General features: G+C 36.6%; 2 protein-coding genes across 2 annotated transcripts; both read left to right on the top strand.

Moving 5' to 3' along the window:
- The first annotated feature begins 6641 nt into the window (after positions 1-6641).
- LOC113344955 (probable DNA double-strand break repair Rad50 ATPase) lies at positions 6642-8832 on the top strand. Its single transcript, XM_026588825.1, has one exon. It carries the CDS (start codon positions 6925-6927, stop codon positions 8659-8661), a length of 1737 nt encoding a protein of 578 aa, XP_026444610.1. The 5' UTR covers positions 6642-6924; the 3' UTR covers positions 8662-8832.
- A 1859-nt stretch (positions 8833-10691) lies between these two features.
- Positions 10692-12725, top strand: LOC113344925. Its single transcript, XM_026588802.1, has 5 exons — positions 10692-10839; positions 10912-11622; positions 11710-12203; positions 12290-12637; positions 12693-12725. Exons 1-5 carry the CDS (start codon positions 10692-10694, stop codon positions 12723-12725), a joined length of 1734 nt encoding a protein of 577 aa, XP_026444587.1.
- The last annotated feature ends 6300 nt before the right edge of the window (positions 12726-19025 follow it).

The raw sequence follows: 19025 nt of genomic DNA on the forward strand, positions 1-19025 counted from the left end.
TTGTTGATCTCTTTAAAAAGCCAATGAAAGAAGTTTACAACAGGTGCGCACTCTGCTCATACCTTGGTGCGCAAATGATAATTTTTTTTAAGTGTAGTCGGTGTCTCAAATTTCATTTAACTATAAAACATTCTTATGGTGTAACCAGAATGCACTCTTTTAAGGGTTGCGAATACTTGATAAATATTCTTAAGTACTTTTATCATCTTACTGAATTTGAGATTAAAGCTACACTGTATAGCATCATTGCAACATTTACTTTGACAAAACTAAACAATTATAATGTTTCCCTCCATTTAACCCGCTAGATGATATGGAAATTCTTTTTGACCAAAAAACGAGAATTACTACATTTACTAGAAATATGCACAACAGCACAGGTTAGTCTGATACTGCTAACCTGGAAATAAGTGCTAAAAATACCAACCATACAACTTTGCTGGAAAATATGACACCAAATGCAATGGAAAACCTAGATTCACGCGTAGAACCTATAATTAAATTTTTATACTATATTGTACCTTCTTATGTATGCATCCATGTATAAGACACGTCCAGCAGAGTTCAAATCAGAAGAGGGTTGTCATACACACGCAGAAATAGAGGTAGCCTATTACACAAATTATTTTTATTCTTTGAATATGGAGCCTATTACCGCACCAAATGGTAGTTGTGATTGCAGAACTACCATTCATCATGACCCCAGTAGGACGCATCCAGATTGTTAACCTGGTGCTCATATTTTAAGACTTCCTACTACAGGAAGCAGAGCAGTATGGAAATTATTTTCACCCGATGACGGGCTAGGCTACGTACTATATAAAATTATTTTGACCTGATGAAGGGCTAGGCTGCCTACTAGGAAGCAGAACAGTGTAGAAATTTTTTATCACCCGTTGGTCAATAGTTACGGTCAGGCATCTCAGCCGTTGGATCAAATTAATAACCCTATAAGTAGAAGTGTTGTTGCCATCTACTTGAACAACCAAACAACCTGTGCCTCCTCCTCCTTTGCAGAAATAAAAACAAAGAAAACAGGCCATTGAAAGAAAGAGTCTCATCCATCAACTGCAACGAAATCATGGGAGAATAGTGGTGGTGGTTCAATTGCAGCAGCTGCACCAATAACAACCAAGCATTATGATTTCTCCTCTAAATATATTAATTTTCCCTTTTCCTTTACCTCGTTATTTTCCTCAAAGGTTTCTTTTTGGCTGTGATTATCATTCGGCGAGATAAACTGAATCTGCTAGCCTATTCACTGGCAGGTTACCTCGGATCACCTTCTTTCTTTGTCATGTCTCTATATTCTTCTTTGGAGATGCTTTTAACAATATTCTCTTCTTTTGGGATCTAGTTCTGGATCTGATTAGACCATCACCCATTTTTTCATGAAGCTAGGTAACATTCATTATCACTCAGTTGAACCAATTTCTACTTTCAATATCTTCACGAAGAGAAATGTAAAGGGGAAGTGAATTTTGTAAGAGCATCTTGTAAACAAAATGAATAATTAATGTTAAGTTTAAATTGTTAAAAGTGGTTTTCTTAATTTCTTTCATGTAATCCTGTTGATTCGTGTTCATGGAATTGGCTGATTTCCCTCCCTCAGATGCATAATACCCTTCACAACTCATTGAATTGCTGGAGTTTCTTCTTAGTTGGAGTGCAATTAATCAAAATAATTGGTTGTTGCTACGTTTCCAATTTTAACGAAACCTTAAATCAATGGACATCAAAGAATATTGCCTCATAAGACGTACCAGTTGCTAAGAGTTGGCTCAAAATAATCTTGTCCTCAATTTTGATGCAGATAATGGATGAGTTGATACCTGTGGGAAATTTAGTTCGAAATTCCTAATTTAGAAAATATAATCGTTGTATGTTCTCTAGGAAATATAATCTAGAAACATACACGACTATACAGTTTGCGCCGACTAAGAATCGACGGAAAACATAGTCTTGTTGTAGTGAAAGAAATTTCCTGAAGTTTGATGCAGAAAAGAGATGATATCCTTGTATACAATTATGCGCATTAACGGATTATGGCTCGGCAACAGAGTAGAAACTTTTTTTACCACCAAGAACCAGTGTATAAAAGTAATTACGGTTGGTCAAGACTTAAATTCAGCCGTTAGATAAAATGGTAAAAATTGAAATCTACGGTAGTTAATTAACCCTAAAGCAAACCGCAGATCTATAACCCTTATATAAGTAGTATTGTTATCTAAAGCATCCAAACAAACTGTGACTCCGTCTATCTACAGAAAGGAAGGAGAGTAGGAAACCCTAACCCTTAAATCAAACAATCACAAATTACCATCTTTAGTTAACATCAACCGCAACGCAACACAATCATGGAAGAAGTAAGTGGTGGTATTCCAATATACAGTCATAGCATAGTAATTTCTCGTCTCAAAGTCTTAATTTTGACTATGACTCTACCTTGGTATTCTCTCGAGAAACTCCTTTCAGTTTTGATTTTTGTCAAGATATAATAGATCTGCTAGTCTACAAACTGGCAGGTTATTTTTGATAAGATTGTCAGTCATATCTTTGGCTTGCTTGCTTTGGGGATAACAATATTTCTCTTCTTTCTTGGATGGGATGGGATCATATGGATCTCACATTTACCCATTTTCTTTTGAAGCCGCCGGATAAAATTCCTTAGTCATTCAATTCAACATCTTCACGAGCGGGAGAGGTAATGCAAATTCAAAGAGTTGGTATTTATAGGAACATAGGTAAGGAATTTGTAAGAGCACCGTATAAACAAAATTAATAAAATTAAATTTATTTACAGAGAAATTGTAAAATGTGTTTTCTGAATTTATTTTTCATTCGTGTTTATGGAATTGGTTGATTTCCTTAGATTTGCAGATAACGAAAAATACATACCTTCTTGAATTAGTTATGTCTAAGATGATTGTTGGGAATAGATAATATGTCTATTGTTCTGGAGTTTCTTCTCAGTTTACTAATGCAATTAATCAAAATAATTGGTTGATAGAGTTTCATAATCAAAATTCTTTATCAATGAACGTTGAAGAAGGAGAAATGGTGCCTTTGAACACTAAACATCAAAGAATAGATTAGGTTACATACACAACGCCTCGAACTGATAGGAAACATTCAATCTAAAATCATGTAATGCACTGAACCGATGAAGGGTCAGCTAGCAGTATGGAAGTATGGCTAAAAATCTGCACTTTCCATAAGATGGATGCAACGAAAATGAAGAGAAACGGAAGACTCGTGGAGATACACGCTAATGAAGTTGCTTATCATGATGAATGATGATAAAAATTGGACAACTATGAATTGACTACCACCTCCGGACTAACTCAAATAACAATCCTGTGTACAAAACTTAATCATGACCGTTTACATTAGATATGCCCGTCAAAAAGTAAGTTCAGCCATAATCAATGAATATTCCCTTATCGTTCAGGAGGAAAAAAAAATACATCTCAGCAGCAGCAAAATCATAGCAGAAGATGGTTGAATAACATTACCAACAAGAACAATATATCTCAGCACTATGACTTTCCGCTCAAAAATGTGAAATTCCAATAACCATTCAACTTCATAGCCTCCGCATTGCTCTTTGTTTTTGTAACCCAAGCTCTTGAGTTAAAGGAGAAAAATAAAAGCTAGCAATAACAGAAGTTCTCCGACTAAAAGAGATGATTAATGGAAGGTGCAGATAATTCCAGTCAAAGAAGGAGAAGGTGATGAGTTAGTGAGGCTTTATGGTACTCTACCTGTGTCAAAATGAAATTACAAATTGTAAGAGATCTTTAATTACTCTTGTTGTGACTTAGTTTACATATTACTAACGAAATTATGAAAGAAAAGAAAAATCAATGTACGATTGTTTATATTGAAATCTTCAACATCTATGAATAATGTTACTTATCTAGATGTATGTAAACCAATTACCAAAAGTAAAATTATCAAGAGGAGAAGTTATGTTATGAGAATTCAATGTACCAAAGCACACCTAGTGATCGGACATGGTTCCCTTAATTCCTGAGCTCAACATAGTCCAAATAAAGTGATTTCCTTGAAAAATCATAAAATGCATTAACCTGATGAAAGACCAGCTAGCAGTAGGATAGCAAATTTCTAGCTAAAAGCACGAGAAGACGCATTCAAAACTAAAGAAACAAAATACGAAATAATGGGTCCTTTAGGTAGGAAATCAGTCCTCCTTGCAGTTCTTCCACAGCCAAAGCCTTGTTGAAATCCCCCTGAGAGATTTGGAAAAAGCTCAGATGCTTGCCATGGTCTTCTCCAGGGTACAAAGTTCAAGGATATTTTAAATGGTTGTGCAGTCTTAAAGTACTTCCAATTTCGACGGTGGCCATCATCCGACAGTGGAAACTGTAGACTCAGGAATATAACTTAGTGGATATATATTTCCTAAGATTGCCATCACAGACCACTTTTTGGGTCTTACCCGATGCGGGTTTAGGCAGTCCGGGTTAGGTCCAACCTGCGGGTTATGACCCTAATTACCAGGTGTAGCAAGACTACATCAAAAACTATCTTTTTTGTACATGGGCAAGTAGACTTCTAGTTTGAGTGCATTTCTATAAGTGACTAAGAGTTGCTTGTATCATGTGTGACTTATCGTATGTTATGTGCCCCAAAATGCCGTATGTCACGGCAAGAAGGAAATACTGATTCTTTTGAATCTTACGGATGATTTTAAGATTAACAAGAACCAAAGAAACCTAGGAAGAGTTTTTTTCAGTACCACCTTGGTATGTTTCATGGTAATCTAGACAAGGCTTTTGGTGGCAGATAAACTGCAAGGGGGATTGTAAGTGTAGTTTCATGGTGCATCTAAGGAGGATAGATATCAATTATAACAAATTTTTGTTAAATCGATTTGATTAACAGCAGACGCACTAATAATACTTACTCGTGTATGTGGTGGATGGGATAATTATTTGATAATGTTGAGGCATTGATTTTGAATTTGATGACAACATTTTCTAATTAAGCAACTTGTTGGTGGTGCTTGAAACATATCGCCGCATCAAAACTGAATGACCGGTGGCATATGAATTAAATGTACTTGTATATCCGCTCTATGGATTCATATAGTCTCAGTTTGTCAAGTAGCATAAAACTGGCCTCAACAGAACCATAAGATTAAGGGAACATCATTTATCATAGGTGTAAGACACTGCCTCCATCGTTTGTTGTCAAATCTCAGTATATGGTGGATGGATGAGCTAATCTTCAATTCCTAGTATGTGGTGCAACAGACATTCAAGTTACATAAGGGAACTCGAATATCTGATCGTCGCTTCTGAGCAACCTTTATGTTTAGGGAGAAACTGAGGCCATGTTGATTGAATTTGAGTTAGGATGCCAATTGGTGATGCATTTGAAACAATCCATATTGGCACTTATGGTCTTGCACTTGTTGCAAGAATGATCACCCATTTGCTGTCAATGTAGACTTAAAAACAGGTGAGGAGATAAAAAAAAAAAATACTGATCAAAAGGAAGAAAACCCAAGATGCATTAAGAAAAATAAAAATGGACGCTATAAATTTCAATATGATCACTTCAATAAATTCCAACAACATATAAAGGAACAAGAAAACCCAAGATGCTCAAAGAAAATCCAAACGTTCTTCCTAAAACAACAGATCTCTAAAAAGTAAAAACAAGAAGTCCTTAATCAAAATACAGTAAACATGAAGAATTAACGGAATAATCGCCTTAACATTTTCTTGGAGATATTATCCCTCTTCTGATATAGAGTTTCCAAAACAGCTTTCTCTTTTTCTAATTCTAGCTTTAATATCTTGATTTCCTCCATTTTTTTCTCCATCTCCGCCATGGTATTCCTGGCTGAGAGCTCTACGATCTCATTGAGTATTCCATTAGGAGATCCAACCGCATCCTCGGAGCCGTCAATGTTTTGTTGGCAGAGTCATATCAGAGAGTTTTCAGATCCTGTGGTTAATGGTTTCCGGATCGGCTCTTGGACTAATGGGATTTTAACTCACAGACGAGACTACTGAGGGAGGCAGTGAGGCACAAATTGGATGTATATATACTAATAATGGTTACAGATCCGCCCATTCATTTTAGGTTTAACTTTGTTTTTTGATCTAAGGGATGAAATATAATTAGTTTTTGTTTTCACCGGCATATCTACAATATCGAGTTGCTGATGAAATTTATAAGTTAAGAATAATTTGATGACGAGCAAATGATCATCCAGAGAATATAACTCATTCATCATTGAGGACATGTTTACTGCATGCGATTAGAAGCAGATGTCATAAATTTTACTGTATTAAAATTTATGTTTCACTTCATTTACTGTATGCAAAAGATTGAATAAGTTGTAGCTCTAGTTATTCTGCAACGATTCTTGCTGTTGTGTGTTTTTAGGGTTTTGTTTTCTTTACCTTCACAACTGAGGCACAATTTGGATGCCCTAGTAGAAGATACTACTACTTATAAGACACGAGATCTAACCCGTTTAATTTAGGCTAACTTTGATTTCATCTAACGGCTGTATGTCTTACACGATATTTTGGAATTCAGTCTGTGTACTTCACTAAATTGGAAACTTCTAGCTTCTTTGTCAAAAAGATAAAACCCTAACATCTTATCTCCAATCTCTACATCTTAAACCCTATAAGAAAAATCAATGGCGAAGAAGAAACAATCACAGAAGAAACAACATGAAAACCATCAAGAGATAGAAACAAACACATAGATCAGATCAATACACTGCAGAAATCTAAAGAAGAATTTGAATCTGAGATTACTGAGAAATTCGAAACAGAGAAGGAAATTGAAGGTAAAGTGATGGAAGAAGTGAAAGCTGAAATCAAGAAATAAATAGACAAGGTTACAGTTCAATTGGAAGATGGCGATCAGTTGAAGATGAAGATTAAAGCAAATTTTGATGAAATTGAAAGGTTGGAATTGAAGTACGATGGCATTTTGAAAGAGAAATCTAAATTGCAAGATGAAATTAACAAGTTGAAGAAGTTTGTGGATGTTCTTAATGGAGATCTTGTTCGTGAAAGACAGCTTGATTCCGAGATGGAGACGATTCAGAAGAAATTGGATCTTCAGGTTGAGGAATCCAGGGATCTGAAAATGAAAATCAAAAAGTTAGAGAAGAATGAGGTGTTTATTCAGAAGAAACTCAGTGAGGTAGAAATGGAGAATGAAAAGCTTGTCAAAGGAAAGAAAAGCCATGAATCTGTGAAAAGTGAGAAGAAGGCGGCCGAGAAGAAATTGACTGAGACTTTGAAAGCGCTTGATGATTTGAAGCAACACAAGGAAAGGATTGTATTGCAGAAGGAGAATATTGAGAAGAACAGACTTTATCAGTTGGAGAAAATCGATGATTTGGAGAAACAGGTTCAGGAGCTTGCTGCAAAGATTGCTTCATTGGAGAAGAACAGGGTTTCTCAGTTCTGGAAAATCGAAGATTTGGAGAAACATGTTCAGGGGCTTGTTGCAATAATTGCTTCATTGGAGAAGAATAATAAGATGCTGAGAAACAAAGTCACAGAAGAAAACAATGAAAGGGATGAAGCATTTCAAGGTTTATTGGGTGAGAAAAATTTGATTGAGCAGAAATTGGTTGATTTGGAGAAGATGTTTGAAGAATTGAAACGAGAGAAGGAAGAAATTGCTGCGGAGAAGAACAAGATTGAGAAGAACAATATTGAGAAATACAGGATTGGGAGGAACAAGGCCGATCAGTCAGTGAAAGTAGCTTTAGAGAACGTAAAATGGAGAAAAGGCTACACTGAAGCTTTAGAGAAACAACAACTGTTGGAAGTGGAATTGGATTCCGAAAGAAAGAAAGTAAAGGAAATTGTTCAAGAGAAAGTTGCCATCGAGAGAACCAAGATGAAGATGGAAAATGAGGTTGAAGAGCTTCGGAATGAATTGGCTGCGCTTGAAATGTCGATTTCTCAGCTTGAGAAGTCTTACAATGATCAAACGGAAGCTAACAAGCATCTGGAATCAGAGGTTGGGTCTTTGAATGATAATCTCAAAAGTGTTGCTGCTGAGAAGAGTGAAATACACAAGGAACTTGAGTTGAAGAAAAATGAAGAGTTGAGCTTGAGTTTGAAAGTGAAGGAACTGCAAAATTGCATGGATGAGGCAATGAAGGAGATTGAGGAGCAAAAGAAAGGAACAGGTTTGGTTTCTGTTGAAATGAAGAAGTTGGAAACTCAGTATGAAATGTTGATTCAAGAGAAGTCATTATTAGAAAAGAAATTGGTTGGAGTTGAAATGGGAAACAAAAGTTTGACCTCAAAGATGATGTCTGCTCAATTGAATGCTGGGAAGGCATTGTTGATGTTGAAGGATGCTGCAGGAATAATGGGCGGGGGTGAAGATGAAGAGCAAGAAGCAACTGTGGAATCGGTTATTGATATGAAGAAAATCGAGGGAGATATCCTAACAGTTGCATCTGAGTTGGAAAGTATTGGAAATGCTTTCAAGAACAAGGATAAGAAAATGGAAGAAATGACTCAACAGATTGAGAAGCTGAACAAGTCTGCTAAGAAGAATTCTAACATTTGGGCATTGGTATATACTGCCACCACTATCCTTGCTGCAGCAGCTGCGACTTACATTGCAAGAGGACACTAAATTGCTCATCTTGTCTACTATGAGTTGTGCAATAGTTATGACGCATGTTTTTGGATGTCTTATGTTTTTCTTATGTGGTTAGTTCATGTTGATGTATGTCTTCTGAGTGAAATAGTTATAATGTGAACTTTTAGTTTAGCTTCGATACAATGTTATCTTTTGGGAAAAAAAGAAGGAACGGGAAAGTACCTACAAACTATCACATACACCTAAGTAGGCCATGTGGTGTGACATAAAACAAAATAGAGATAAAAAACCAAGATGAGATGAAAACAGAATTTTCCACACATACCAAGCAAAAGCCCGGTAAGTCGTTTGCACCATTATGTTGGCCTTTATTTCTTCTCTTCACTGAAGTGACCGACCTCTGTTGCAGTAAATTAGGTAAATGGTAAACTGTCAACATATACGTCATGCTATTCCAATGATTAACAAGCTAGTATGGTTAGTTGACGAATTTTTGTGAAAGTAGATTTTATTGATACAAAAAACAGAACTAAGTTATCAATTAGCTCTCAGTTTGATTCCTGGTAAATCGTGTATGTCAAAGTAAGTTAAAATTTGCGACAACATTTTAATTTCTCACCCATTTGGTGGGGCTTTATATTGCCATGTCTGAGAGAACCGAGGAAAATACAAACGGTAGATGCAATATATAGCCATGTGTGTGCTGGATAAGCTAGTCTTTTAAAGTTTAGTAGTGTTCTTCATCAAAGCCAGGTTTCAACTCAAGGCTACCATTTCTACGGAATGACTGACCCGACTCTGAGCCGATTAAAGTCAGCGAATCTGAAATGTTCACTCCAGACCTATACTACAATGTGACTGACCGCACTATTCGACCTTATTGCGGTTATTTGTGTTTACTCTAGAGGTGCCATTCATAATTAGACAGTTGTACAAAGCTTTCAATCTGAGTTAGGTTTTACTCGATAGAAGGTGAATCAGCAAAATATAAAAGAGATTGATGACTAGGGCGCTGAGTTAGGTTTTAGTGTCTGAGTAAAGGGTTGGGGAGCTGAAGATGAAGAATAACGGGAAGGACAAGCAGCAGATATGGTACGATTTCAAACCCTAATTTCGTGTGTTTGATGAATTTTATTTTAGGAGTTTTCTGTGTGAAGTGTGGAATTTTTAAAACCCTAATTTCGTGTGTTTGATGAATTGATGAATTTTATTTTAGGGGTTTTCTGTGTGAAGTGTGGAATTTGATGAATTTTATTTTTGTTTGTTCATTTACAGTGATCATACATATTATCCATATAGAGATATCAGTGTGTTTGTTGTGAATAGTAAACTTAATTTGCTATTCCCTCACATGGATAGAGATAGAATTGACCTTAAGGAATTTGAGCAGATGTTGCGTGTTAAGTTGCATCTTGATGAAACAGAAATTCCAAATTTATATTGGACCATAGACCCATGTCTGCCCGAGTATTTGGTTACAAATGAAGACTTGTTTAAGTTTTGGGAGCATGCTGTACCTGATGATAAAGGCTTCATATGTTTACAAATGAGTGTAATGAATTCAGAATTTAGGAATGATAATGACTTCATCAAGGCTGCAATGGAACAACCAGTAGTAACAATTGATGAGACTCCTAAGAAGGCACCTAAGAGGATTGCTAAGAAGCCAGTTTCAAAGGAAAAGTCCGTAAAGATATCACCTACAAGGATATCACCAAGGTTGCATGCTCAATCAAAGAATGAAAACTCAAATGGAGGAGCATCTAGGAAGTTGTTGTTCATGGATCTGTGAAATGAAGTGGAATCTCAGGGTTTTTCTTGCCTAAGTCAAGCCACTGTTGTTGGTTCTAGCAGTACACCAGTTGATAACTTTAATCATGATTACTGGGTTGATGAAGTAAACAACACTGCTGCAGGGGATAACACTGATGCAGGGGATAAGACTGATGCAGGGGATAAGGCTGATGCAGGGGATAAGACTGATACAGGGGATAAGACTGATGCAGGGGACAATAGTGATGGTGATGATGAGGACAATGTGGTGCTAGAGAACACTACTGTAGATGAATGTCACCCCATTGAAGACCCAAATGCTCCACCAATCTTTGACAGTGGAAGAGAATGATATTGATTATGAAGATATTTTCAAGACATACAAAGTTGGAGATGAAAGCAGTGATTCAAGCAGTAGTGAAGAAGACAATGAAGAAGGTATGGACCCTTTAGTGTTTATAATTTTTTGTTTATTTTTTACATGTACTAACACTTTGATGTTGATTGCAGTTTCTAATAATGACAAGAATAATGATAAGGATAATGATGGTCCTGAAGTAAATGATGATAAATATTCCAAACCAAAGCTTGATTACCAGAAGTGGAAAGAAATCTTCAATATGCACAGTGATGAAGAAGAAGAACCATTATTCCCTGTAGAAGAAGAGGTGACTCCTGTTGATCCTACTAAGATGGAGGTAAAGTATTCTTTTAATAACAAGAGTGCTTATAAGAAACATCTTAGGGGTTACTGTGTAAAACATAATTATCAGTATACCGTCTATAAGAGTGACAAAACAAGATTAAGAGTGAGATGTAGGTTTAGGGAAGAGTATGGCTGTAACTGGTTTGTAAATGCTAGCATAAAAAGGAATGAGCCTACTTTTATTGTTAGGAAGGTTAATCTAGAACACACTTGTGTTGCGGATCCAAAGAGTTTTAACAGATCCCCGGATCCTGAGTTCGTAAAAGATGTGGTACATGAGAAGTTAAAGCAGCCAGCTGGGGCCTTAATTCCAAAGCCTAAACACATTGCAAGAGACTTTTTTGTAACTCATAACATCAATATACCTTATATTTGTGCATGGAAGGCTAGAAATCTTCTTTTAGAAGATCTGTTTGGTAATTATGAAGACAGCTACAAGGATGTACCCATCTTTTGTGCAATGGTGGATCATACTAATCCAGGTTCTGTTGCTAAATACACTTATGGGAAAAGAGGTATACATTATGTTAAGAAATTCATGGTTGATTCATTTATTTGTAAGTGGTGCTCAGTTATTTAATGGTTGGTTACTAAATGTGCAGATAAGACATTCATGAGCATGACTATTTCATTTGCTGCACCAATGAGAGGATTTCAGAAAGCTTGCAGGGGATTCATAGGTTTAGATGCATGCCATCTAACTGGCAAGCGTGGTGGTGTTCTAATGGCTGCAACAACAATTGATGGTCAGAATTCTCTGGTGCCTTTAGGCATTAAGGTGGCTAAGAGTGAAACCAAGGAGAGCTGGACTGGGTTCCTCAAGGATTTGGCTCCAGCAATCAATGCACATCATGCTGGCAGAATTACCTTTATTTATGATAGGCAAAAAGGGTTGTTGGAATCTGTTCCAAAGGTTTTCCCTGGTGCAAGAGTTAGATATTGCTTCAGGCACTTGTACAAGAACTTCAAGAAGTACCACAAGGCACCAACCTTGCACAACTTATTGTGGAATGCATGCGCAAAAAGGAAGAGACTCATAGAATGGCAGAGGCAAATAGAGCTTTTGCACAAAGCTTACAAAGTGAGGCATTTTCAGGTTTGTGCCTCTCTTTTTTAAATATCCCTATGTTTTTTGATTCATAGTTAGTAGGTTATATAATAACTCAGGTTACTATAATGTAGGAGAACTTTGACAACATATGCAAAGAAAGTCCAGCTGCTGGTGAATATCTTAGGAAAGAAGATCCAAGTACTTGGTTTAGGGATTATTTTGATCCCCTTAGCTGTTGTGAGCATATGAATAACAATTTCTCAGAATCATTTAATTCTATGAGTTCTAATATGAGAGATAAACCAATAATCCAACTAGGCATGATGTATGGTCAGTTAGTAATGGGTTTGTTATTTAAGAGAAGGGAAGAATCTTCTAAGTGGAATCAAAATGATTTGGTCCCTGCTGCTGTTAAGTTGATAAATAAGATGCTTGACTTGGTTGGGAAGTTTGATACAGAAGGAAGTGTGGTTGGACAGGTTTATTTGGTAACTAATGTGTCTACCGAGAAAATTTTCACAGTGAACATTGTAGACAAACAATGCACTTGTTTGCAATGGCAGCTAAGGGGATTCCCTTGTCAACATGTTGTATGTGCATTGAAACTGCTCAGGCCAAACTGGAAAGAGTAAGAAATTTTGTAATATGCTATTACTTTTGGGTTGTAATATGCTATTACTTTTGTTTCTGTAAACTGACACATTTGTTTGATTGGTTGAACAGTTATTGTGCTCCTTACTACTCTGTGGAATATTATAGGACCATATATGCAGATACTGTAAATCCACTAGAAGACATAAGTGAATGGAACTGGGAAGATAAGGTACTTTTTTCAGCATTAAATATATTATTGAATGTGATGCATTCATATTTTCTCTACTTTATTATATCCTTATTTTTCTCTACTTTTTTCTCTACTTTATTATATCCTTATTTTTCTCTACTTTAACTTTCTCATTTCTTTTAGGGTTAGGGTTTCATTTCTTTACTTTAACTTTCTCATTTCTTTTCTCTTCTTCTTATCTTAATTGGCAGGCATCCATGGACATCAACTTAAAGCCTCCTCCTTATCAAAGAAAAACTGGAAGACCAGCAAAGAAGAGGAAGAGGAGCTATGATGAACCTGAAACTGTGGTGAAGAAAAGGAAATGTGGAAAGTGTGGATCTACTGCTGGTCATATAAGAGAACCTGTGCTGGTGGTGATGTTGGTAAAAACCCAACTGGATTCATGCCATGCACCGAGTATGATGCTGCAAACTGCACCTTCACTAGTAGAGATCATCCTGAAAGTAGCAGTGCAAGGGGTAAAGCAAAGGTGAACAAATCCAGAGGTACATCTTCATTTGTTGGTGAGTCAACAGGACCTAAAAACTTTGGAAGAGCACCAGCAGAACCTAGCACCCATGGATCTACACAAATGTTCTGAATTTCAGTCAGAACTTTACTGGTATTGGATCTGTTAGTCAACATATTCCTGTCACAAAGGGAAAGCAAAGCAAGGCTAAGAAGAAGTAGAAGTGTGTGTGTGCTTCTTGTTGTGTTAGATCTTTCTTTTTTTTTTGCTTTAGACACTGATATCATTGTGTTAGATCTGTTTTTTTTTATGTACCAGAACTCAGTTTTATTTTGATGGATAATCTTACTTTATGAATGGAAATGATATGATATTAGTTAAGAACTAATTACATGTTAATAGTCTTTTGAAGTTCCTTACATATGGCACTGAGATTGAAACTTGAATGGATAACCCTATTTTTTGCAGCAATGAATAGGTGGTCTGAAACCCATCTAAATGCTTCACAATCTGTGCAGATCAGGTAAGCAATGTTTCTATTGTGTTCATTTTTGCTTATGCAGTGGGCATTCTTTGTAACAGTGGGTCTCTTCTCCACAAGCACAACAACAATTCTCTTTGGGTAGCTTGATATTCTTGGATTTGAGTGGATGATTGGCAGAATCAAACCATTCAAAGTAGGTGCAGGTAGGATTTGAACACTTCAAGAACATTTCTCCATCTGTTTCTCTTGTGCTGGATCTTAGTAGTTGTCTTATACCATTACAAGGTATATGTTTGCATCTAGAGTACATCCAGGGACAAACCTTAGACTCATGACTTCCTTGTTCACATGTTGGACATAGATCTGGGGTAGTTTGCTGTCTAAATTTGCTTCTGCTGCTGCTCTTGCTACTACTACTGCAACTGTCACTACCTGGAGAGTTTAAAACCTTTTGGCTCATTTTTATGTGTTGAACTTCTGAAGAAATTGACTAATGAAGAGTTTGGGATCTTCATTAGTATATATAGAGCTTCAAGATGATGAATAAGACCGTTATAAATCCAGGTAAAATATGGATCGTCGATTTTTTCTCTTAGATTGATCCCACGTGTCTTCCGACCGTTAGCAAATCTTGCACATTTTTCGCACGTGCACCGAGTCGCGAGTTAACTCACTACTCTATAGCCGGTTAACTCAATCCTAGTGAACTGATTAACTCAATCCTTGTTAACTGATTCAGGGGCTTCTATGTAATTTTGTACGGATTATTTAATGCCACGTATGCACTAACAGAGACTAACAGCCGTTAACCGTTATCTCAAAAAAACGGGATGAAAAAAGTCAAGAGTATGGCATTTAATAAATTCTGGAAAAAAACGGTGGCATTTTCAGAAACTGCATATTGGAAGTGTGGCACTTTATTAAAATCCCCGAAAATATATAACAAAGACTTTTTTTTGATCAAAAATTGAATTCATCAAAATCAAACACAACAAAAAATAAACTCATTAAAAGGAGATTAATGCTCAGATGTATTTTCCCAGACCTTCCACAAAGTAAGGTCTCGTAGTTGGATTGTAGTAACAAACATCATCATCCCATCGTCAATCAATCAATCAATAAAATATGATCGAGCACACAAAAAACCGATATAAAAATCTGACTTATAATAAAATCATAAAACAGGAGGTGAAGGAGATTGTGAAACAGATCTGAGCCGGGCGGTGCCGAAGAAGAACATAGAGAGGCACTGATTGATTTTACAGGAGGATTTTGATGATTAGGGCTTATTTTAATGGATCAAATTACATATTTGCCACTCACCCATATGCTAATGCTGTAGCTTGGCGTCTAGTACCCCGTGTCTCAGCCGCCTGATATATAAGCAAAACGGTCGGCCATAGGACACATTACAGCCCTTAGGTTAAATGGGGAAATTGGAGTTACTATTGGTAGTTTAACCATAAATTTAGCCGCAAGGTCATTACAACCAGCGGTTTTCTATGAATCCGGTACCTACTAATGACCGGTACCCTCATCGAGTATCTACCTACCTGGACCTGTAATTAAAATTGATGTTAAAAAAAATAAATTATGCAATTCCATAGCTCAGGATAAACATTCATCCAATTATACAAACCAATGGAAGAAACATCAATCTTCTCATCGCCTAAAATAAAGTCAAAATCATTTCAAACTGCAATAACCAGTTCAAGCAATACCACGATTTATAAAGGGGATATCAGTCCTACTAAGCTCTGATACCATTTCATCGATCCAACGATCAGGATTGGTGGGATCTTTTTGTCCTATATGAAACGGTATCAGCACTGGTATCCCTTTTATAAATCATGGGCAATACCTTCAGCTACCACCAATCATCAATCTTCTCATTCTCTAAATACTAAAAGAAAAAATCAAAACCCTTTGTAGTTCCCCACGTGTATTAGGTCAGTAATTACCATCGATCAAGTAGTAAACTTTATCCGTTAGATAAAAAACAGATCTATATGGGGATGCACAACGGGTAGGGTCGATAGGATATTGCCTATTTTGCCACCCTACCCGCTTATTGGCGGGTAAGAAATTTTTTACCCGTCACTCTACCCGCCATTAAACGGGTAAGATCCTACCCGATCCATTAATTAGCGGGTCGGGTAGGATAGGATGGCGGATATACCCGTTTTTTTTTTTGTTTTTTTTTTAGTTTCCTATGTTCTGGTTAATATTGTGTATACAAAAAATACTTCCTAAAAAACAAAAAAAAATCTTGTAATAACACAGCAAATAAGAGCCAGCCTATCTAATGGTACTGCCAATCTAACAAGGGAAAAATGAACAAACAAAAGCATCTTGTTAGGCAAAAAGCCATTTGTAGTCTCAAGATCAAAAGTTCTATTTTTTTCAAAACCATGTAACCTTGTTCTTCATATAAGAGTATCATCATCAAAAGCTCTTCATACGACCTTCTTATGCAATCATCATCTACAATGATGGAGTTGGAGTACGTACTAAGATCACCAAATAAAGCTGCATAACAACAGATAAAGCCAATCAACATCAAAATCTCCTTATACGCTACATATCAAAGCTGATTAACAAAGATTAATTAAGAGTCGTAACATATCAACAATGCAGTTGATATTAGTACATAAAAGGAGAACGAGGTTCAAAAGACATTAGTACATACTGTATATTACTACAAACAGTTGAACACAAACGTAAGATTGTTTAAACAACCTCAATGACCTCTATTGGGGCTGGCTGACCAATTCTATAATGATTGGTGCAAGATCCTTCTACTATGATCGTGTTACCATTTCTCATATTACCAGTAACTCCTCTTTGGGTGGAGAAAAGGTACTGACTACTTCATGAACCTTCCAGTACCTTGAGGCCACAAAAAGTAGAAACCACTAACCGTGGATTTCTGGTGTTTAGATTTAGCAAGGGAGAATCAGTTTTAACCACGAGATTTTATAAGGTATGAACTTATTGTTAGTACTCAGACCCTTAAACAAGTATTCCTACTTTCACTCAACGAAATGAGAACGATGAGCAACAACAAGTCTACAACTGGAAAGTTATTTTCACAACAAGTCTACTTTCACCACAAATATAAGCACCAAACTCAACTGAAGGGAGTCGGTTCTAAAATGACTGAAAAAGAAACGTAAAATACCTGTAGAAACTGAACTAGGACTCGCGCATTAGCCAGTCATACTTTTTAGGAGCAAGGGACATAGTCCTTACCACCAACCTTATACTAACCACCTTCACAATAGTTAGACTTCGCCCATTCAATCCCATTTGCGTTAAAACTTGTCACAAAATGCCTCCATACCCAAGATGTCCTCTTCCGTTTCTTACTTCCGCTCACCTCTGGTTGAGAAGATTGTGGAGGTGGAGGAGGAGGTGGAGGTGGCGGAGATGCAACATACTAGCCCTTCGATTCACTGGAGGTCTTGTTGGCATCTCTTCTGCAATCTCAACCATGTTGGAAAGCTTGGTTAAAAGTGCTCAAATTCTACCTAATTCCAATCTTCCGTCAGCTCGTGTAACAACAGCTGTTTCAACCTTCATATTCACACAAAAAACAACATCAGTAACAACATTTCCCAACTCAATTTACACTTCCAGATACCTGTCAATCAACATTAGCAAAACTAAGGACAATTATGAAGACCTGACTAGTTAGATGCACTTAAGATCCAACAATATATACAGCTCAACAATGTAAACCCATAATTCATTTACACCTTATTCAAACATGCAATCAGTAATTACGACCTACCCAAGGTATGAACTGAAAAAAATGAAATCATTGATCAAATACCAATTGAATTAGGGCTGAAGTAATTTTAAAATCAATCCTTACCTCTCATACTGCACCCAAAATTGACAAACCTCAAGATTAAATTTAGCTGAAATCCTGAAATTCTTGTGTTTGGAGGTAAAGAAGATACTTCGTTGGATATGGTTACTTTAGATTTTTACTGATACATGAGTTTTGATTTCGAGGTTATTTAGATGAACGATTTGTGACAATGATTTTCCATATTTGATGTGAGAGTCATGTTCGTCTTCGATTCCCAACTTTGATTTGTAATAATGAAGAACTGGATTTTTCAATCTAGGGTTCTAGTGCAGAGAGGAGAAGTATGAAGCAGAACGACGAGTAAAATCATGAGAATGAGTTAATGATTCAGAATAGTCTGTTTTCCCTTTCGAAAATCAAACATGCAGATTATGAAATTAGTAGATAAATCAATCAAAATTCTCACAAGTTCACAACAAAATCAAACCTCATTTTACTCGTTAGGTGGAGATGGAGCTGAGTTTTAAGACGAGTTTAGATGAAGATGGTATTGATAGAAGAAAGGGTTTCGTTGAAAATTTCAATTGAGTGATTCTCCTGCTAGATTTGGAGCAGAGTTTGATTTGAGAACAAGGAGAAAGGGTTTCGACTTTTCTTCGATTTGTGATTTGGACAAGAAAAGAGATACGGAAGTGAAAAACCAACCTCACTTTTTACCCCTGATATGTTTCAAAATTACGAAAAAAAAATAGGCAGGAAATGAAAACAATGCGAGGGTTACTCAGTCATTTGAATATATTAGCGGGTAGGCGGGTAGGGTAGGATAATTTCGGGTTTTACCCGTCACCCTACCCATTTAATAGTGGGTAAGAAAATCAATAACCGTCTCCCTACCCGTTCAATGGCGGGTAAGGTAGGATACGGTTAAATCATTGACGGGTAGGGTAGAAATAACGGATATGGATAGGGTATGTGCACCCCTAGATCTATATATAACCCTAGTATTATTATCTACTAAAGCATCCAAACCCTAACCCTAAAGCAACACAATCATGGGAGAGGCAAGTGGTGGCGGTAGCAGCATACAACAACAGAGCATAATGATTTCTCCTCTCAATATGTTAATTTTGCCTTTTACTCGGTTCTCTCTTGACAACCTTTCAGTTTTGATTTAGCTTTCTCAAGATAAACTGGATCTGCTGGTTCTACAAACTGGCAGGTTTACTTAAGATGAGATTGTTTGTCATTTCTATCGCTTGTTTTCTTTGGGG

This window comes from Papaver somniferum, unplaced genomic scaffold, assembly GCF_003573695.1.
Source record: "Papaver somniferum cultivar HN1 unplaced genomic scaffold, ASM357369v1 unplaced-scaffold_80, whole genome shotgun sequence".
NCBI classification, from domain to species: Eukaryota; Viridiplantae; Streptophyta; class Magnoliopsida; order Ranunculales; family Papaveraceae; genus Papaver; species Papaver somniferum.